The following is a 22032-nucleotide window of genomic DNA, read 5'->3' on the forward strand; positions in this document are numbered from 1 at the left end:
GTGATCCGTTGTATAGACAGTGTGAACCCGGGTGTTTATAAAGTTCCTTCGTGGGACATAAGGCAAGGCAAGGCGGACGTGCTGCGTTTAGCCTCACGATGGGTCACATGTCGCAAGCCATGTGGGTCACACGCTCGTTCTTAATTACCGCCAAATCAAGTATGAGTGTGCTACTGTATTAGATTTCCCAACGTGTTTTTATACCGAAGGAGATCGAGTTAATGGCGTCGCTTATCAGCGCGTGGGAACTGTCGGGGGGGGGGGGGTTCCGCAAGGCGCGGGTGTGGGTGGTTGGGGGTCAGTCTTGGCCCCAAGCCTTTTTGCTACTCCTGATGGCGCACGTCAGTGCTTCTCCGAAGACGGGCCATTTTGATATATTTGCATTTCTCAAGGGGAACTCTCGAGACATTTGGAGAACTCCCACATTGTGCTCGACTCCAGCGAAAGTTTTTGAGAGATTTTACTTTTAAAGAACGGAACGGAGGCTTTTCTGAGGGACGCTAATCTCCAAATACGTTGAAAGTTCTTCAAGCCACAAGAGAAGTGTTTTGTGAGTCGGGTTTCCGAGTGTCACCTAACTTAACCTCAGGACTCATATGGTTGGCATATACTGAGATAGTTGGTGGAGATTGGGTGTGGAGGGAGACGATTGGCCGAACGTAGGGTTGAGATATGAGAGATTTGCACCCAAGTAGACGCGCCTCACTTGCGAGGGCAAGAGCGAGTGTGGCGGTAGTGTGTGGCCGTGTTAGGAAAGCAAATGATATGATTACCTAACGAGGACTAGAAAATTATCTCGTGGCTGGATTGAGTGTCAAGAAACATTTTTACTTTTTATATATATATTTTTTTGGTTAAAGATGATGTTAATGGGCGGTGCGGTTAAGTTTGTTCTGATTTAATCTGTTTGTATAATGATATTAGGCTTACGTTTCTGCGTTTCTTGTGTGTATTATGTGTCCAGCCTATATACCAAGTTGACCCACTTACCCATATACATGGCTGCTGCTCTAATATGTACCAGCAGACAGTGCGTATGTGTGTGTGTGTGTGTGTGTGTGTGTGTGTGACGGAATAGTTGTTCAGTGCATTTCTGGTCAAGCATATAGCCACCCATACTCACCCAACCTCGGACACACGGGCGTTAGGGCAGGTCCTGAATCAACCTTATCATTATTATCTGTTTTAGCTCCGCTGGTGACATCACCTTAACCCCCATCTCTCCTTGACCTTTTTGACCTGAGCAGCCGTGACTGGGGGGCGTGCCTGGAGGACGAGCCGCCAGAGATCGAGTACACCTTCCCGGAGCTGCCCCCAGGTGCCATGTACGACGCGGACCACCAGTGCCGCCTGAGCTTCGGCGCCGACGCCACGCACTGCGTGGGCATCGCGGGCATCGAACGGGTGTGCCAGACGCTGTGGTGCCACCTGGACAACCGCTGCATCACCAGAATGGAGCCAGCCGCCGAGGGCACCCAGTGCGGCAAGCACAAGGTCAGAGGCCTCCCGTACCTGCTGGTCGTAGTACCGCTAATCTGTCATTTACAAGACCTTTGGATTGTGTGTTCATACCTGCATGACTTATAAGGTCGAGATCATCATGCCACATTGTGATCTGAGCGACTGTCCTGTTCAAGGTGAGGTGGAAGAGTGAGTACAGAGACATCGCGAGGTAATGACAGTGTATCTTTCATGGTTCTACTCGCACCTTATCCTCCATGCCTTCTCTCCTGTTGCACAGCCTCGAGGTGGGATGTGAATCGCTCAAGCCGTTAGCTTCCTGACTATCCCAACATCATGTCTGTTCATAAACCTAATGAGTCTCTCACTCACTCTCTTGTCACTCGTTCCAGCCACAAGATAACTCTCCAATCCCTCGTCAGGTTCTCGTATCATTTATCATTCTATCCTCATACTTCCTCTGTCCAGCTACTTGCTGTTAACCTTGTAATTTCATCCCACGAGGAATTTGATTTGGTGTTTAAAACTCCATCTCTGCGGGGAAAGCAGCAGTAGAGAGAGTACCCTCAGGGTTAGACGATGGGATCTACCTTACTTAGTGGAGGGCTTGATCACATCACCCGTGATACTAGGTGCCGTAGAGAGTGTGGCTGGTGGTGGTGAGCCGTTGCTGTAGCAGCGGCTGTAGCGTAACATGACCACCACAGTCTGTACGTCTCCCAAACACCTCTCCTCTCCTCATCTTGTTTATGACTCACTCTCCCATTCGCTCCTTGCTCCTTTATCCTCGGTCAGCGCTCGTTGAACGCTACTGGCGATACTCGGAGTGCAGGACCCTTAACTTTTAACGCCAATGGCGATAGTTATAAAGAAGGTTCTTAACTGTCGGCGCCACCGGCAGTAGTTATAGGTCCCAGGCAACTCCTGACGGTGTCCTGTGTCCCCTTGGCAGTGGTGCTCGGCGGGGCAGTGCGTGACGATGGGCGAGCGTCCTGCGGCCATCCACGGCAACTGGGGGGCGTGGTCGACGTGGTCCTCCTGCAGCAGGAGCTGCGGTGCCGGCGTCTCCGTGGCCCAGCGACACTGCGATAACCCGGCCCCGGCCAACGGTGGCAGATACTGCACTGGCGACAGGAAGAGATATCGCATCTGCAACACTCAGGTGGGTACGTGGGCTGCTGGTGGGCAGGTGTGTAGGCGGGCAAGTGAGCTGGTGATACGGGTGTGCTTGTGGGCAAGTATGCTGGTGGGGAGGAGGGGCAAAGAGTGCTGGTGGGCAGATGTGCATGTTATGTAGTTGCTATGTATAATGATGAGACAACAGTGCGATTGCGTGTTGTGTGGAAAGCGAGACTGTGACTCTAACAGTGAGTCTCCTTCCCTCTGTTGTCAACAGGATTGTCCTGAGAACGGCGTCAGCTTCCGGGCAGTACAGTGCTCTCAGTACAACCAACAGCCTTACAAGGGCGAGAACCACACCTGGCTGCCCGTCATGTTCGACCGTAAGTATTACAGCGCTCGGTCTATCTTGGCTAGGGTGTAAGTTTGTTTCTTTTTTTTCTGTCCTTTGGACTTCCTTATTGAATTTTTCGTCCCGAGGAAAAAGACAAAGTACACAGAATATTCAAACCCCCTCACGACCAGTAACCTTTCACGTCGCAGAAGCACGACCCTTGAGCACGACGGAACGACGCTTGGGTATGATAGCCCCCGCCCTTTGACCAGATCATAGGCCAGGCCATCTTACTCAAGGGTCGTAGCCATCGTGCTCAAGGGTCTTGCTGTTGCGATGAAGGATCATACACTTGTCCTCGAGGGGTTAGTTAAAGTACAACAGCATCCGTCATGAGATAGATTTGTGTGAGTTTGTGATCATTTTCGGTGGCGGACTCAAGTCCTGGGACACGCCCTGGAGTCTCGGAAGTCTCGTTACGCATCTGGTTCGAAGCTGTACCGAGACTTGCGTCGCTCTTAGTGTAGACAAAGAAGAACTCTGGTTTTTTTCAGCTTCGAGCATGAATGCCTCAGGACTACAGTTCACGACCGTTCTCACACCACACCTCAAAAGTTCTTGTTTTGTTGTTGTGTATATACATTTCTGTTTATATGATTTATATATGAATTTGTTGATGTGATTGAATGACTCACTTGAGACTCATGGGTGTCGGTGGACAGACTCGCCGTGTCAGCTGGACTGCAAGCCAGACAACGAGTTCTACAGCGTCAAGCTGCGAGAGACGGTCACGGATGGGACGCCGTGCAAGCCAGGCACCAGGAACATGTGTATCCACGGCGTGTGTAAGGTGCGTGCCCCCGTCCCTTTCTGCTGCACTACATGTCCTGCAGGAGTCCTTAACATGCACCACGTGTCCTTGCATGCTTGTGAATCCGTTACAAAATGCGTGGAAGCAAAGGTCACACTTACTTGTCCATTGTGCTTGTGGCGTTGCGGTGGTGGTTGTCATGAAGATAGTCATGTCTCTCTCTCTCTCTCTCTCTCTCTCTCTCTCTCTCTCTCTCTCTCTCTCTCTCTCTCTCTCTCTCTCTATATATATATATATATATATATATATATATATATATATATATATATATATATATATATTATTTTGCTTAGTCGCTGTCTCCCGCGTTAGCGAGGTAGCGCAAGGAAACAGACGAAAGAATGGCCCAACCCACCCACATGCACATGTATATACATACACGTCCACACAGCACATATACATACCTATACATCTCAATGTATACATATATATACACACACAGACATATACATATGTACCCATGTACATAATTCATACTGTCTGCCTTCGTATGAATGTATCCATGTACATGCATTAGATATCTTGCATGTGTACTGCCAGGTCGCCATGTCCACACGTGGAATGGTGTGTGACGCTCCATATTCTCTTATAAGCACGGTGTGAAGGTCCGTTAATTAGGTCTTTGGCACAATGACCAATTGGTATCATAAACGTCTTTACCACCAGACATGAAAGGGTACTTTGTTCGATGTGCCTCCTCGGCCTCTCCTCCCCAGCAAACAGAATATGATATTGTGGTCTGCATATGGTCTATGGTCGTCTCCTCTACCTCCTGCTGTGGTTCCCTCCGTCCACAGTACCACAGGAACGCTTGGCCTGCTCGTATACTGTAAACAAACAGAGCCTTTGATTTGAATTTCAACAGGGAGGGCTGGGAGTGGTGGGGTGCGGCCCCGAGTCTCTGACCTTTTACTGGCGGCCACTGTGGGTAGGGCTTGCCGTCCGGCATGGCCTGGCCACCCGGGTGACCGCTGCTAAAGTTGACTGCAAGGCGCGGTATGGGGGCGTCCCCTGGCCCACCTCCACACCCCAGCCATCTCCCACACCAGTAGGAACTTCTTTCCACACCCCAGCACCTCCCCCACACCAGCAAGACCATCCCTCCACACCCCAGCCATCTCCCACACCAGAAGGACTTTCCCTCCACACCCCAGCCATCTCCCACACCAGCAGGACCTTCCTTCTACGCCACAGCCATCTCCCACACCAGCAGGACCTTCCTTCTACGCCACAGCCATCTCCCACACCAGCAGGACCTTCCCTCCACACCTCATCCATCTCGCACACCAAGAACACCTACCCTTTCGCCACAGTACTTCTCCTCCTTCCTCTCCTCTCCCTCATAGTTCCTCTAGCTCCTCCTCACAGGTCCTCTCCTAATCTTAGTGGCTCTAACTTTTCACAGATCTTCCTTTCCCTCCTGACAAGGCTTCTCTCCTCCCCATGTTCCTTCTCCTCCTCCTCCTCCTCCTCCTCCTCATCCTCATCCTTACCCGCCGTCACGAACAACCTCCCGTCCTTCTCCTTAGTTACAAGTTCTCTTTCCTGCCCGTTCACGTCCTTATTAGGTTCAGGAGTCGAGAGTCCAGACGTATCCCTGACACGCAACGTGACCCCTTGATACCTTGCAGGGCAGGAGGCTTTGTCAGGGCACACAAGGTGAGGTGTGAGGAAACTTCCCCTGATTCAGTACAGGCAGGGCAGCGCCTCAACCATCACCCGAGCAGAGGCAAGTCACATGCCACAGTTCGGTCCTGGCCCTCACGCACGACTCGTAGTGGTATAGTTGTGGGGGCATCATTACATTCTACTACGTAAGACTGATGCAAATGTCAGGTGTACGTTGTGTGTGTGTGTGTGTGTGTGTGTGAGAGAGAGAGAGAGAGAGAGAGAGAGAGAGAGAGAGAGAGAGAGAGAGAGAGAGAGAGAGAGAGAGAGAGAGAGAGAGTGAAGCGCATGGAGAATTGATTACGGGAAATAATTTCCTTCGAAGCATTATAGAGGATGGAGCGTCCCATCATCTTCAACTGCTGGGGAGGAGAAGTATGTATAAGGCAAAGTGGCATTAAGAAAGGTTTAGAACAGCACAAAGGGATTATAAAAGCGGAAAATAAGGACGGGACACATGACTAGGGAATGATGAGCATCAGAAGGTGGAGATGAAATTCTAGTGGGAAAGAAAAGGACAGCAGGAGGTGGGGTTCAGGGAGGGGTAGGAGTGACTCACCTGTATCCAGGGGGGTGGTGCTTTACCCACCACCGGACACATACTGCCTGCCCCATACCCCCTCCCTGCCTCACGCTTACTGTCCCACACACCCTACTCTCTCTCTCTCCTACACTTATTGCCTGTCCCACGCGCCTTCCCTCCCCCTCTACCCCTACGCTTACTGCCTGCTCTGTGCTACACCTACTGCCCCACACACCCTTCCTCCCCCAGACTGCCTTGCTCACGCCTCTCCCTACCCCCACGCTTACTGCACCACACACCCTCCCTCCCTCTTTAACGCTTACTGCCCCACGCACTCTTCCTCCCTCTCTAACACTTACTGCCACATTCTACCCCTCCCCCACACATTTAATGCCTCACATACCTTCCATCCCTCACACTTACTGCCTCATACGCTCTCCTTCTACTGTTTGCCGCTCCCTCTCCTTGTATAAACGCTGTCGTGTTATGGCACTACTCTCTATAGTCCATATATTCTCTGCATATTTCAGCTTGTGGATGCAGTCAGCTCACTTAACTATATGTTACTAGTGTTGTTATCATTATTATTGTGACGAGTAGCGTTCCTGACCGTGGCGCATTCACGGGCCGCCCGGGATTCGAACGCATAGGTTCGAATCCCGGTTGCGGCAGTCAGTCATTCCGCAGTCAACCCACCCGTTCATCCACCCGTAGGGGTTGGTCGATGACACTGGGTACCTGGGTAAGGCCAGAGGATGGGTCTCTCTCTCTCTCTCTCTCTCTCTCTCTCTCTCTCTCTCTCTCTCTCTCTCTCTCTCTCTCTAAACGATGTGTGCACACGTCGATCCACAGAGGGTCGCGTGCGACTGGACGATCGAGGGGTCGGCCCAGGAGGACCGTTGTGGCCTGTGTCACGGGGACGGCACCCAATGCGTCACCACCCGCGGCTTCTTCAACCAGACCCGCGGCTCCGGCTACATCCCCGCCATCACCTTCCCCAGCGACGCCAGGAACGTCAAGGTGCAGGAGGTGCACGACGCCGCCAACTACCTCGCCGTCAGGGACAACAACACCGGACACTACTACCTCAACGGCAACTGGTGAGTCCCAGCACTTCGTCAGGAGCGAGTCCCCAAGTGGTACTCCCTCTACAGGAGCGAGTGATGGGATGTTTTTCCACTATTTGAAAGATCCCTGTATGTCACGTCTCTCACAGAAACACGAATTTAAAGATAACTCTATTTCTTTTCTCTCCCTGTTCGATCTTCACATTAACATGACATCACATGTCTCTATCTTCCATGAGTGTCTCTTCCCTATCTTCACTTAATGACCACACGTGTCCATTTTCCTTATCCTCACATAAAGATAATATCAATTGTCTCCCTTTTTCTCTGTGTTTTCATGAATTCGACATCACCTGTCCGTAAATTTGTTATCTTTTGTGTCATGTGTAATATAGACTTAAGGTACTTATTACCAGAAATGGCTTAATAAACGAACGTATGACAGGTTTCTTAACACTGTAGCTTGTGGTGCCCATTCTGATTATATATATACATATATATATATATATATATATATATATATATATATATATATATATATATATATATATATAGAGAGAGAGAGAGAGAGAGAGAGAGAGAGAGAGAGAGATACATGTAGTATGTATATTTCATTTAAAGTCTTCAATCGTTGAGAACGTCTGACGACAGTTTAAGTAGGTTGGTGTATGAGCTTCGCCCAGTCGTAAATCATGTGTTAACCTTCTCTCTGGTCGAAAGGTTACATCCTACGTTTCTGGGAAGGACCGTCAGCTGGACACCCACCAGCGCTACGTCTGTTTATCCTCACAAGTGGCAAGCCTCCTCGAGCCTCCAGGAAATACACTAAGGATTATCTCTACTGTATGCTCCCTCCTCCCCCTGGGCAGGTGTTGACCACTCCAGCCCAGCCCGGGGTCCTGGTGTACCTCACAGTTCAAGGCCGTACCATGTGATAGAGGCTTGGGGGAGGGCAGGATCTCTCATTCTCCTCTAGGGATAGAGGGTCTTTTGCCTGTCGTTACGTCCTTCCCTAGATTTACGAATACAGGAGAATTTTCGTCGAATTTTCAGTGAATGGAGTTGAAGAGGAAAGTATTATCCCCAAGTATAGGGGCTTCAGTAATTCTTATAACCATTGGAAGTTCTCTTTAGAGATACCAAGGTACTCGTGGCGTCTGGACACGTACTGAGAAGATGGTAGACTCGTCATCACGTTGCCTTGTTCCTTACTTAACAAGGTCTTGGTGGGGCAGATAGTGTCGATTGGTAGGGACCAAGTCTGTAGTGTGGTACAGCAAGGTCTTGGTATTATCATTCAGGGTCTTGGTCCGAGCTGTGGTCTTTTATGGAACATGTGGTCCAAAACATGCTTTCTTCTGTGGTGTGGGTAGAGTAGTGATGGTTGGCTATGGTTGTACCGGTGTTGTTATAGTTAAAACGAATGCCTGGTATGGGTGAATGGAAGGCATGGTATGGTTAGGTGGATGGTTCGGTATGGTTGGTGCGATGGGCTGATACCAGCGACTTGTATTGTCAGGATCATCCAGTGGTCTGGGGAGTACAGCGCCGAGGGCAACATGATGTACTACAGCCGGGAGGGCGAGACGGAGGAGCTCTTCCTGCCGGGGCCCCTCAAGCGGCCCCTCACACTCATGGTAAGTACTTGGAGGCCCCCTCCCCCCCTCAAACTGCTCCTCACTTTCATGGTAAGTGACATGGTTCCTCACGTGGCCCCTCAAACTCAGGGTAAGTACCAGGGCCCCTCAAGCGGTCCCTGACACTCATGGTAAGTGACATGGTTCCTCACGTGGCCCCTCGCGCTCATGGTAAGTACTGGGACCCCTCAAGTGGCCCCTCACACTTACGATATGTGGCCAACACTAGTCCCTCTAGACTTCCTCCCACATGGTTCTCGTAGATAGGAGAGGACATTCCTTTGCCGCATTGTCAGTAACACTCATTCCTAGTTAGTCACTTTCACGAATAAGCCCAGCCGGTTAGTGTCTGGCCTGCACGCACGAACACATTACTGCCGTACGAAAACTTCAGCCAGTTGGAACTGGCAGCAAGTCGCTGGACGACCAGACGACAGCACTGCCTGCTGCATGAGTACAGGTGAAGAAAAAGTAGTAAGAATTTTATAAACACACCTTCATGTGACATTACAGTGTGATCAAGAACATCTGAAATCTTTCGAAGGGTGCAGACATCGTAGGTAATGTAGAGCCTGAATGAAATGTTTAAAATCAGTACTTCTTCTGCATATAGATAGACAGAGGGACTTCCTCAGTGCACCGCAAAGTATTCTTCGCCTCAGAGATTCAGAAGAATTAAATTTCACAAAGACAATGCCATTGGCTGTCTTTGCCGTACTCCTCCAGCGCCTTGTACCTTTGAGATCATCTGGGCCTTGAGTGGCTCCTGAGTACACATAAACATGGTGGTCGCCGGTAGCAATTATCGTCAGAAATCACAGACTTTAACGTCTGACCCCACTTAACTCAAGTGGCTTTTTGAGTAAGGTGTTTCAGTGGCAGCCCGTCTGGTGGTCTTGTTCTTAGTCACAGTGGGTAGATATCCGCTGGCCAGTCTTAACAAGGACGCCAAAGACACCCCCGGGATCAGGATTCTATACATAAGGATCGAGAATGTGTTGCTACTCAGGACGTGCGAGGATTTCCAGGTAGGAGGAGTGGAGCGGATAACAGGAGTTCCCTTGACGTAAGGTTACAGTTCATGGTCCTCATTGAAGGATTGTTTATTGCAAGAGTTGCGTATTGCCCGGGAAATGACTGGCGAATATTGGCAGTGCCACGGTAAATGTACGGTTTGTTGCATCATCCACACCACACACACACACACACACACACACACACACACACACACACACACACGTAGCACCATACCCACATATCTGTGTGTGTATTTGTTTAGTGTAAGCCAGTTGTTTATTAATTGGATTCTGAATATTCCTTTTCCTAAACTCATACAGCGTCATGAAGCATATCTGAGCCTTTGGCTCTACGAGGCGTGTGACTGAACTGGGCCCTCCCTGGTGGGGGAATGTCCTTCTCTTGCAGCTGTTGTTCCAGACGGAGAACCCGGGGTTGACGTGGGAGTACACCCTCCCCCACCAGAACGCCACCTACACCCCGACCTTCGCCTGGCACCACTCGGACTGGTCCGTCTGCACCGTCACCTGCGGCGGGGGCTCTCAGGTAGGCTCCAGGCCCACACCCTCCTCCTCCTCCTCCTCCTCCATCTTCCCTCACCCTCTCCCTCCAAGCCTCCATCACTCACTCCTTCTACGCTCCCCGATCACCATCTATTTAGATTAGAAAATTGAGGTACTATTACTGACTTCCGGGGGACACCCTCCTCCTGCACCGTCAGGTATTCTCTTATCTGCCTCTTCCAATTACTGCTGACTACCCTGGGCCTCAGCTTGTACGTGTGCTTATCTGTGTGGGTTAAGGTGCCATTTGAGCATCGTCGATTTCGTGGTGGTCCCGTGTTCGCCATGTATGCTAGGGTGATTCGCCTATGCGTCTTGTTGGCGTCATAGCAGTGATGCTTGCCTGGTGTTGCCGTGATAGTAGTGTGTGTGTGTGTGTGGGTGTGTGGTGCCGCTGTGTAGGCTGAGTGTTATCGTGTCGGTTGCAGTTGTGTGTGGTGTTGCTGAAGTGACGTCTTTTGTACATGGGATTTATTGTGGGATATGTATGTACATGGTTTTTGTGGAGTATATACATGGCGTTGGTTGTGTTCGGGGCTATGTACATTGTGTTGTCGTAATAGGGATATGTCCGTGGTGGTTTTGTACTGGGATGTATACACGGTGTTGCTGTAATGGTGGTATGTGTGTATATAGAGTGACGCAACGCAGGTGATGTGTTGCCGCGATAGCACACCCGATGAAGAGTGTTGAGCGAGGTGACGTAGTGCGTGTGTTTGTGTTGCCGCGAGGTTATTTGCTCAGGAAGGCATTACAGGAACATTGGCGCGATGACTTGGTGTCGTCATACACCGCGCGAAGTCTGATGTCAGAACATGATGTCACCACGGTGATGTCACAGGCTCTGAGCCATGTGTTGTAGTGGGCTCACATCTGTTCAGTGACATCATCATCATCATCATCTCGCCTCATCATAAGGCTCAGCCTCTCACACTTGTGTACTTCTTCGTAACTTGGAATGGTGATCCCCATAGTAGAAATGCCTGTAATAGAACCTCCTTGATGATTACGTTGTAATTCCGTAAATTGGACATTGAATTACTTGGAAGTGATCGCGGAAGAGGCGCGTTCTGATAAGATTCGTTGATTGTGGTATTTTCCAGGTTTCCAAGGTGCAGTGCATGGAGAAGGAAGCTGGTCTGGTGGAGGAGCAGTACTGCAGCGACCAGCCTCGACCCGAGGATCACTCCCGGGTGTGCAACAACCACGCCTGCCCCGCCTGGTGGTGGTCGGGGCCCTGGCAGCCGTGTACCATCACCTGCGGTGCCGAGGGACTCCGGAGGCGTACCGTCATCTGCGTCCGCTCCTTCGGCCCCACGGAGCAGATGGCACTCCTCGACTCGGCCTGCAATGAGAGCGAGAAGCCCCACGAAACGGAGGTGTGCCCCAATCTGCCCATCTGTCCCCAGCCTCTCGAGTGGAGCGTCGGACCCTGGACTCAGGTTAGCTGTCACAAGTGTTATATGAGCTCTAAGTCATGTGTTATAACTTGGCCTCTTGAACATGACGGTTCGACCTTTTGAGCACGACGACATCACCAGTGGGTATTCACCGCCTGGCCTTTGATCCGATCCTTCAAGGGTCAGGTCTAGATGGTAAGGCCATCATGATACCCAAGGGTGGTGCTGCTATACTGAAGGGAGAGGTGTTACCGCCGTCTTCAAGAGGTTAATAAATTGTGGGTTCGGTTCGCTGATGGTAGTCAGTGCAGAGGTTGTTGTTTGATAAGCAGCTTAGGATGCTATCACTTCTAGAGCGAGGTAGTATATGGTCTCTTGATGAATACTTCTTTGGCAATGGCATGGGATGGAATGGCTTTACGATTTTGCTCAATGTGAATATTCATGCAGTAAACATTTAGAATTAATAAAGTGCTTGGTAATTAGTGATTATAGCCTTTACTGGTTGTGATGATGAGGTTTATTCTCTCTCCCTGTGTGATGGTCTTGCATGCAGTCTTGTACCCTGGACCCGTGTGAGTACGAGGAGCGTGAGGTGGTGTGCGTGGCTGCAGGGAGGAACTGCGATCCCCTTTCGCGCCCCCCAGACACACGTCAGTGTGGGAACATCACCTGTGGCGTCTGGGAGGTCGGCCAATGGTCCAAGGTATGTGTCCTCTGTTATGTAACATTATATAACTTGGACTGTCACAGTGTTGGGTCCCTTATGTAAACAGAGTACCATTGATAGGTAATTGTATGACATAGAAATTGCTTTAGTATGATTTGAATCTCTTCTCGTGTGCCGAGGGTAAAATCCATAGCGGTAATTTTGTGCGTTACTCTCCACACCCCGTAGTGCTCGGCGCCCTGCGGCGATGGCGTCCAGTTCCGGCGGGTGTCATGCGTCGGTGGCCTGGCCTGCCTTGAGAGGGATGAGCCCAGGAGTGTCCAGGAGTGTGTCGGCGATTGTCTGGAGGAAGAAACTGTCCTGGAGCTAGATGATACGCTCATAGATGAGCCTCAGGCAACGACCACCACCGAGCCTCACTTGACGACTACCGTCAAGCCTCAGTCATCGACCACCTCCGGGCCTCCGTCGACGACTACGATCGATCCTCAGGCAACGACCACCACCGAGCCTCAGTTGACGACTCCCGTCGAGCCTCAGTCCGCGACCACCACGGGCCCACAGTCGACGACCATCACCGGCCCACAGTCGTCGACCACCACCGAGCCTCAGTCCACGACCACCACCGAGCCTCAGTTGACGACCACTGTCGAGCCTCAGGCGACGACCACCCCTGAGCCTGCACTAGACACAACATATTCCTATTCCCCCACAAGTACTGCAGCCACCACTTCTGGTACTCCAGAGGCAACCATATCCACAACCTTCCCGTCTTATAACACCACAACCACCACCACCACCACCACAGACCCTACTGTCTCTGGACTACCTCTCACTGAACCAACCACCACGGTACCTACCACCTCTGGCGAAGCAACTCGAGTTCCTGTGACAGAAGTCGTAACCACAGCGCGAACAGTACTGTCTTCCACGGTGTCTCAGTCATTGGACGAAACCACGGAAGAGTCTCCGGTCGTGAGTACCGTCCCGTCATCCACTACATCCACGGAGAAAACTGTGTTACCAAGCAGTACGACACTTCTTCCAACAACCCATGAGCCAGACTCTACTAGTTTACCCGACACCGACCCACAGCTGACTCCTGGGACGACCGCAGAAACTGAAACTGATGCTTCCGTGACTTCGCCGGTGACAACTTCACAACCTCCCACCACCTCAACGGAGGATACCGAGTCACAGAAGAACGAGTCCGTCCCAGAAGGCGGTACTGTACAGGAGACGCTCATGGATGGGGAGGAAATCCCAAAACCTGAAGGTCAGGATGGCGTGGGTAATACCAGTGTCGCGGACACGTCTGCTGACACGCTGAACGTAACCAGTACCGAAGGTGAGATTTTGGTGACACATGAAGAAATCGACACAGCAACAACAGAAGAACCATTGGTGGATGGCAAGGTTCAGAGCACGACGCCTGAAGACACCTTGGGAAGCTATCCCGAGATCGATGTTATGGAAACGTTGAATGAAGTCGACGTTGACACCAAGCCAGTGAGTCCAGAGGAGAAACCCATCCCCGATGACGGATTTACGATGGATGAGAAACCAGTGACCAAGTCAGATCCTCAGGAGACCAGTGACCAGCCGGACGAACCATCGACCACGCTGCCGGCGTTGGAGGAGGAGGATGTATCGGAGAGTGAAGAACCAACTTACATGGAGGAACCAGCAGACTTGGACGTATATACAGAGGTAGAAGAGCCGTTTGTGGTTGAGGAATATATGGACGAAGATAGGCCGGAAGAAAGACGCCCGAACGAAACCATCGTGGACAAGATCGACGTCGATGACTTTGAAGTCATCGAGATCATCGAGCTGCCTCCCAAGGGCAACAGGAAGAAGAAGAGGAAGAAGGTCCTCCTTCACACCGGGGCAGAGGCCGTTGACGTCTTGAACGAGCTGGCCGAGGAGCAGAAAGCAAAGGGAGGCCTCCACGACGCCCAAGGCAGACACCATCGTGGAAAGCGCACCAGAGTACGAGTGGAGTGTTGGCAAATGGCCGGAGGTAAGAACAAATGTGACGCTAATTTTTTTGGTACCATTTTACTCCCACATGAGAAACTTCCTCACATAAAAGAGGCTTTTTTTTTCCCCTGAGTGCGTCTTTCATTCAGTGTTTTCAAACAATATCCCAATTAGTCAAAGTTCGTTGGAAGATAATTATAAAGAAAAGGTATCTCTTAAGCCACGTTATTAGGATGCGCTTCAATTTATCTTGTCAACATGAGACGGAAGTTAGTAGTTGTTTGCATAATTGTCATTTAACAACAAAATCACATGTGGAAGTCGAATTTAGCATGTGAAAGTCAACTAGATGTTTTTTTTTCCATTTTACGTCCGAAGAAACAGGAGTTTAATTTCATCGAGTGGAAAAGTCATATAGACTTATTATTTGCCTGTAGTGTCATAGTTCCTTATGAATTGTACATGATATGTTTAAGACTGAGGTATGTAGTGAATTATCTGACATGTTTCGGGTGGGTGTGTGCCACAGTGTAGCGCGGAGTGTGGCGGAGGCGTGTGGAGCAGGAGCGTCGAGTGCGTAGAGCTAACGACTGGTACGCCTGTCGAGCCTCACCTGTGCCGCCGCTCGAGACCCAACTACCTGGAGGCTTGCAACACGGTGAGTCACGAGTCCCCCATGGCCAGATCTTCGTCTGCCTCCTGGCACCTGTCCCCTCTGAAGACGAGACAGTTTATGGTTGTTGTTTTTATGGATTGTGGCATATGAATCTATTGCGTTAGTAAACAGAGGTATTGCGTGAATGTTGCTGATGACGCTGGTGACTCATGCAACAGATGGAGTGCGGCGAGTGGGTGGTGGGCGAGTGGGGTGAGTGCTCGGCGACGTGTGACCTGGGGGAGAGGCTGCGGTCGGTGGAGTGCCCCGAGGGCCAGCGCTGCCCCTCCACCACCAGACCTCCCGAGGTGGAACCCTGTCACCAAGGATCCTGTGTACACTGGGTCGAGGGACCCTGGAGCCTCTGCACCAAGTGAGTCACGCAGCATATCCTTAGTGTCTCTCTCTCTCTCTCTCTCTCTCTCTCTCTCTCTCTCTCTCTCTCTCTCTCTCTCTCTCTCTCTCTCTCTCTCTCTCTCTCTCTCTCTCTCTCGTTCTTATTTCGTTTCTTGAGAAGTTCACATGATTTTTCCGCATTTTTAGTTAGTTTTCGGAGAAGATATTCTCTATATTGGATACATTATTAGGTTAAACACAAGGTGGGGGGACTGGAGACCTTCTCTCTCGTGTCCCCTTAGTCTGGTCTTTCAGTCCCCATAGTGTGACTAGAGGGGGTATTAGTGCCTTCCGCGGGGACATCAGAATCCATGATCCACAGGATACCTCTGTCCTCATAACCTTGACCTCTTATGCGAGTTCCGGGATGAAGGGAGTATTCACTGTCCCTTCCCCCCCACCTTCCCTCCACGCCCTTGAATCCTCTCATTGAATCCCCAACTTTGACCTACCTTCACCCTGGGCAGCATCAGTGTTCAGGTACGAACGAAGTCCTTCCCACAGAGTTTTGCTCTGCTTCTGTGGGAGTCGTCAAGCCTCGGTGAGTTCTTTTATCAAGACTAGCTGCTATTGATTTAACAAGCATAGTGTCATTATCTCCTGTGGCTACTCTTAACTTATCAAAACATAATGTCATTGTAGCCTGTGGCTAGAACGACAAAACACTCTGTCGTCAACCCTCTTGTGTGTGTAATCACTTCTAACCACCACTACCACCACCGCCTCAAGCCATGCCACCGCCTGTGTTAACCACCCCTCACCCTGCCACCGTTACTGTCCTGCACAGGTCGTGTGGCGGAGGCTACCAGATCCGCCACGTGAAGTGTGTGGACGTGAGGACCCAGGAGGTGGCCGATACTTGCCCGAGGGATTCGAAGCCTAAGCACAAGATGGCCTGCCACAACGAACGCTGCCCCAAGAACAGAAGAGGTGAGGATACACACACACACACACACACACACACACACACACACACACTGACGGACAGATTACCTGGTGTTGTTTCTTTTTTTTTATATATTATTCTTTGAATACAAAAGCACACGCTTCTTGGTGCTTGGCTCTGTATAGGGGCTACGGGACTGTCATAGTTCCTGGCACTTTATGGGGACTGGGGTCTGACGTAGTTTCTGGCACCGTGTGGGAGCTGAGGACTGTCACAATTCCTGGTAGTGTGTGAGGCTTAGTGGACTCTCACAGTGCCCCGCGCCGTATACGGGATTGGGGAGTATGTGTGTTCGTGTCAGAGTGAGAGACGCCGGTAATGGTGGCGATTCTATGGGACAATAGGAAGATCCATGATGGTGAAGTTGATGTGTAAGTTGAGGTCTTCAGGGCTTCAGGTACGATGGAGGAAGGGTTTTTAGGGCTTTAGGTATGATGGAGGGACGTTTGTTAGATTCTGTGGTGTGACAGAAGGATGGTTGGTAGAGTTCTAGTGTGACGGAGGGATGGTTGGTAGAGTTCTAGTGTGACGGAGGGATGGTTGGTAGAGTTCTAGTGTGACGGAGGGATGGTTGGTAGAGTTCTAGAGTGACAGAAGGATGGTTGGGAGAGTTCTAGTGTGACGGAGGGATGGTTGGTAGAGTTCTAGTGTGACGGAGGGATGGTTGGTAGAGTTCTAGTGTGACGGAAAGATGGTTGGTAGAGTTCTAGTGTGACGGAAAGATGGTTGGTAGAGTTCTAGTGTGACGGAAGGATGGTTGGTAGAGTCTGGTGTGACAGAGGGACTGTTGGTAGAGCCCCTTAACATTGCCAGTAACTCGTAACCTCTCTTGACGCTGGTAATGGTGGCGATTCTATGGGACAATAGGAAGATCCATGATGGTGAAGTTGATGTGTAAGTTGAGGTCTTCAGGGCTTCAGGTACGATGGAGGAAGGGTTTTTAGGGCTTTAGGTATGATGGAGGGACGTTTGTTAGATTCTGTGGTGTGACAGAAGGATGGTTGGTAGAGTTCTAGTGTGACGGAGGGATGGTTGGTAGAGTTCTAGTGTGACGGAGGGATGGTTGGTAGAGTTCTAGTGTGACGGAGGGATGGTTGGTAGAGTTCTAGAGTGACAGAAGGATGGTTGGGAGAGTTCTAGTGTGACGGAGGGATGGTTGGTAGAGTTCTAGTGTGACGGAGGGATGGTTGGTAGAGTTCTAGTGTGACGGAGGGATGGTTGGTAGAGTTCTAGTGTGACGGAGGGATGGTTGGTAGAGTTCTAGTGTGACGGAAAGATGGTTGGTAGAGTTCTAGTGTGACGGAAAGATGGTTGGTAGAGTTCTAGTGTGACGGAACGATGGTTGGTAGAGTCTGGTGTGACAGAGGGACTGTTGGTAGAGCCCCTTAACATTGCCAGTAACTCGTAACCTCTCTTGACGCTGGTTCCCGCGTCATGTGCCTCAGCACCTCATAATTTCCTCTCCCGGTAACACTTGACTTCTGCCCCCCAGGTCAACAGCGGCGGTGCCGGGACAGACTGGACACCAAGTTGTGCAAGCGGTTGAAACACATGTGTAGCACCAAGTTCTTCAGGGTCAAGTGTTGCAGGACCTGCCTCAGGCGGCACATCTGAGGTTACCGCCCTCCACCGCCAGTCACTGCCCCCCCCCCCCCCATGACCTCCACCACCACTCATTGACCCCCATGACCTTCACCACCAGTCGCTGCTCCCATGATCTCCACCAGTCATAGCCTCCATGGTCTTCACCTACAGTCACTAACCCCATGACCTCCATGACTTTGTGCCCGCATGACCTTCACCGCCAGTCATTGTCCTCATGATCTCCACCTTCAGTCACTGCTCCCGTGGCCTCCACCAGTCATGCTCCGTGACCTCCACCATGAGTCAGTCTCTCCTATAACTTCTTCCACCACCAGTCATTGCCCCTATGACCTCCATCAATCACTGCCATGATGACCACCACGCCCCCTGACCTCCCTCCCTACCACAAACCTCTCACTACCTCCCTGTGTTCCGCCACGACCCCCGTCGCCCCCATCTCTCCCCAGTCTTCATGGACGCGATGGAAGCGTTTCACGAAATTCCTCCAAGTGGCCAGACTCCGCAACCTGGTGGCTTCCAGCGACGTCGCACGGGGCAGCTACCATACTGGCAGTGGATCTCCTACAGTTTTAAGTTCTGCGGACTCTCCTTCAGCGTCAGTAGTCGGTGACAAGGGATGGGAACATGATAATGTTCATTCTTGAGGAAGGACGACAGTGATCAAGAGTGATTCATTGACTGGGAACCGAGCACGACGTCAGAAATGAGCGTGACGTCAGAACAGCGTGACGCCAGAACTCAGCCTGACGTCATATGAGTTAGGATGTTTGGTGCCGAGTGGTGATGGTGTAAGTGTAAACATTCATGTTAAAGGTGGCTGCTTCGTCGGAGTGTTAAGCTAAGTAAGACCCGTCTGAAAAAGCGTATGCGTGAACTTCGTGAACTAAGTTAAGCCGACGTCATTCATCGCCCCAGACAGGACTATGGCCGGAAGAGCAGACACCAGATCATGTAACATAGATACTGTGTGTAAGAAAACTTACATGTAATTACAGGTGAATACCATATAATGTTAAGGAGTACTTAGGCTTGTGATGGAGTGTTAATTATCTTATAAAAAGAAGACAAGAGGTACCCAGGATGAAGAGGATAGATGGCTAAGGTGCAGAAGTTAGTTTGGGGAGCCGTTCTGACTTTGTAAACTTAGCCGGGGTCAGCGGTCTGCTGTGTAGAGTAAGCCCAGGATAACCTTTAGACGTAGGACGGTGATGAGCAGCGGTAAACTCAGCACACGATGGACCACCACTGCCCCTGACACAGCCCCGGTGCTCGTCGATCTCCTCCAGGGACCAACCGCTGTCGTCCCTCCGTCACTGTCATCCTGGTTACACGGTTGGTGTTACCTTAACTCCTCCCGCAGCTACGTCAGTAGACACTGTACAGATGCCGAAGTCGACTGACCCTTTCAACCGTATCCCACAGGGAGCAAATATCTTGCATAGCGTTTACTGATGAGGTGACGAGGTTATTATGAGACATAATCTTTATCCCCGAAATATTCGGATATGAGTCCGGGTTCTCGTTACCTCAGTGTCGATTGTAGTGGTCACTCAAGTTGTTTTTAGACGCTGCCGATATTTCTTGTGGTGTAATTCCAGAAGTGGACGTTGCAGGAGTATATTTCATCGTGGGGATTTAAGAGCGACGCAAGCCTATCAGTGGTAGTATGTTGAATGTGGCAGAGGACGGAGTGGCCCATGATGATTTCCGGAGACAGTTGTTAAATAGAGAACACAGATGCAAGTGCGATGTACGCTCAAGGAAGACGGAAGACGTGAAGTGAAGGAAGAACATGTTGAAGGCCATTTGAGACTTCGGAGGTTAGGGACACCCACTGTGGGATGAGCTTTGGGTGGAGGTCTGCGCGCGCGTGTGTGTGTGTGCCCATGACGGGAACTACTCAAGTGACTGATGAAGTAACGGAAGACTTCCCGGGTCTGTGGACAGGTCCTCGACTGGTGGCGGTGATTGATTGGGCTTCTGTTCCTACGGAAGTCGAGCTCATTACACGATGGGCTACATGTGTCACGGTGCCTCCCTTAAGTCGGCCATGCTGCACCGTTACGGTGTTATATATATAAGAACTCCGACTACTCTCGAAGAAATAAATGTCGCCGGAAGGTAGATTAATCAACTATCAACCGTTGTTGCTCCAGCCATGACGGGGGTCACGCGTTATGTCCGGCCATGACCACAGGTGGCATCTACTGACTGGCTTTCGATACAGCTCACACAGTAGAATGGACGACTGAGGTTGGTGGCCATTAATACTCACTGATTGTTGCACACGCTCACGTAGATACTCGACACCAGTATGTTATGGCAGTTGGATACCCAGTAGCAAGTAATCACTATTGTGTGTATATACGTACCTTATATTGCTCTATACTGTAGTTCTTCAGCACCTGAGTCCACTCCCTGTGTTGCGCGACAACACAGCTCACGTATTCTTAGATGTTTTTTTTTTCTTCTCTCTTATCCACCGTAGACTCGATACTGTAGTGACGGAACTAACCACACAGTAGCACAAAGTGTACCTAAGTACTTACGACCCACTGCTAATGGGTCAGCCATAAACACACAGCTGTTCCCATTGGATACATGGATGGTTTTTCACTGGCCATCACTGGACATATTGCATCCGTTCTGGTGAGGCAAACACGATCCTCCGCAGTGACAGCTCAGGATCATATTGTCGTCACTGATTGAATGGTAGTCGCCAGGCTCATACATTGACCCATTAGCTGGAGAGTTGATCTACAAAAATGTGTCGTTTCTCTCGAAGGGGAACGAACTCCCTAGGTCTCGTAATCTTGGGTGGCTTGAGAACTGGAATTTTTGCACTCGCGGTGGAGTAGCTGGTACGAGTACCAGCATCCTGACTCCGTCGAGTGTGGCTGACAGCCACTTGAAGGGGTGAGGCCATGAATGCCAACCCCACTGTCCGTTCCGTCCTCGATCTTGTGTCGTTGGCCCCGACCTTGTGACGCCTGCAGAGGCCCAGGACGACGAGAGGGGTGTGTTGAGGTCAGTGATATGACGGACTCTGGAGAGCAGGAAGGAAGCGAGCTGCCGAGGGTTCGTGAGTGACGGTGATGGAGCGCAAACCAGATGAGGGGAGGGATGAGGAGGGAGAGAGAGGAGGGGGGATGGGGAAGGCACTACATGACTCTGATGGAGAGCCGTTTGACAGACGTGACATGGGCGTAGAATGATGAAGTGCTTCGTATGACACACACACACATGCCAAGAGCCAAGAATAATAAAGTGACCGCTTCGCAGACTTGGTCAAAGTGCCTAAGAATGATGTATGTAGCGGTCCCACGTGGATGTAGGGTTAACGAGACACAGTGGACGGATGCGTGTCGCTCATATTGATGGACGGGCTGGAGGGTGTGTGTGTGTGTGTGTGTGTGTGTGTGTGTGTGTGTGTGTGTGTGTGTGTGTGAGTGTGAGAGAGAGAGAGAGAGAGAGAGAGAGAGAGAGAGAGAGAGAGAGAGAGAGAGAGAGCTGAAGATGGAGGTAGAGGGTTCAGATGAGGTGAATGCGTCGAACACAGAGAGAGAGAGAGAGAGAGAGAGAGAGAGAGAGAGAGAGAGAGAGGTACTTAAATGGTTCCGTGGCTCACAAAGATGTTAAGAGGTAGAGGGTGGAGAGGAGTCGGAGAGGGAGGGAGGGAGGGAGGTGGATACTACCTCGCGTCCTGGCCACAGGAAGATGTCGTTATCAGTATTAAGGCAAACACTGCCGCCATACTCCGTCGTTGCCTTGTAACCTTCTCGCTCTTACTTAGAACCTTGTTCAAAAAGTGGAGGGATTTTATTTTTTTTTTTTAAATCTTTCGTGTTTGTAGCTTGTGTTGCCGCAGGGGGGGAGGGTCTGTGGAGAAGCCAGCATAAACAAACGTGTGTTGTAACACACCACAGACCACAAATTATTGGGACGAAGACAAAGACAAGAAAGAAAACAAATATTAACAATGTACAATAATCTATGTTAATGTCTGATTTTTATATGGTTTAAGATAACCTGTTGCATTACCAATTTCATAATATATAGGACTTTTTTTTTTATATTCTTCATGTAATTCATCATACTGGAAGATAGAGTAGGCAAT

The 22032-nt window shown here is 50.5% G+C and overlaps 1 protein-coding gene across 1 annotated transcript in view; it reads left to right on the forward strand.

The window, feature by feature from the left end:
* LOC139762408 (A disintegrin and metalloproteinase with thrombospondin motifs 6-like) overlaps positions 1-18882 on the forward strand; it is a 175528-nt gene extending 156646 nt beyond the window's left edge. The window contains 15 exon segments of the mRNA XM_071687265.1: positions 1248-1494; positions 2414-2623; positions 2858-2963; positions 3637-3764; positions 6829-7076; positions 8563-8680; positions 10106-10243; positions 11364-11702; positions 12217-12366; positions 12559-14271; positions 14273-14353; positions 14843-14971; positions 15148-15341; positions 16152-16294; positions 17803-18882. Coding sequence (XP_071543366.1) covers positions 1248-1494; positions 2414-2623; positions 2858-2963; positions 3637-3764; positions 6829-7076; positions 8563-8680; positions 10106-10243; positions 11364-11702; positions 12217-12366; positions 12559-14271; positions 14273-14353; positions 14843-14971; positions 15148-15341; positions 16152-16294; positions 17803-17924 — 4066 coding nt within the window. The 3' untranslated portion in view covers positions 17925-18882.
* Positions 18883-22032: the final 3150 nt, after the last annotated feature.

This window comes from Panulirus ornatus, chromosome 43, assembly GCF_036320965.1.
Source record: "Panulirus ornatus isolate Po-2019 chromosome 43, ASM3632096v1, whole genome shotgun sequence".
NCBI classification, from domain to species: Eukaryota; Metazoa; Arthropoda; class Malacostraca; order Decapoda; family Palinuridae; genus Panulirus; species Panulirus ornatus.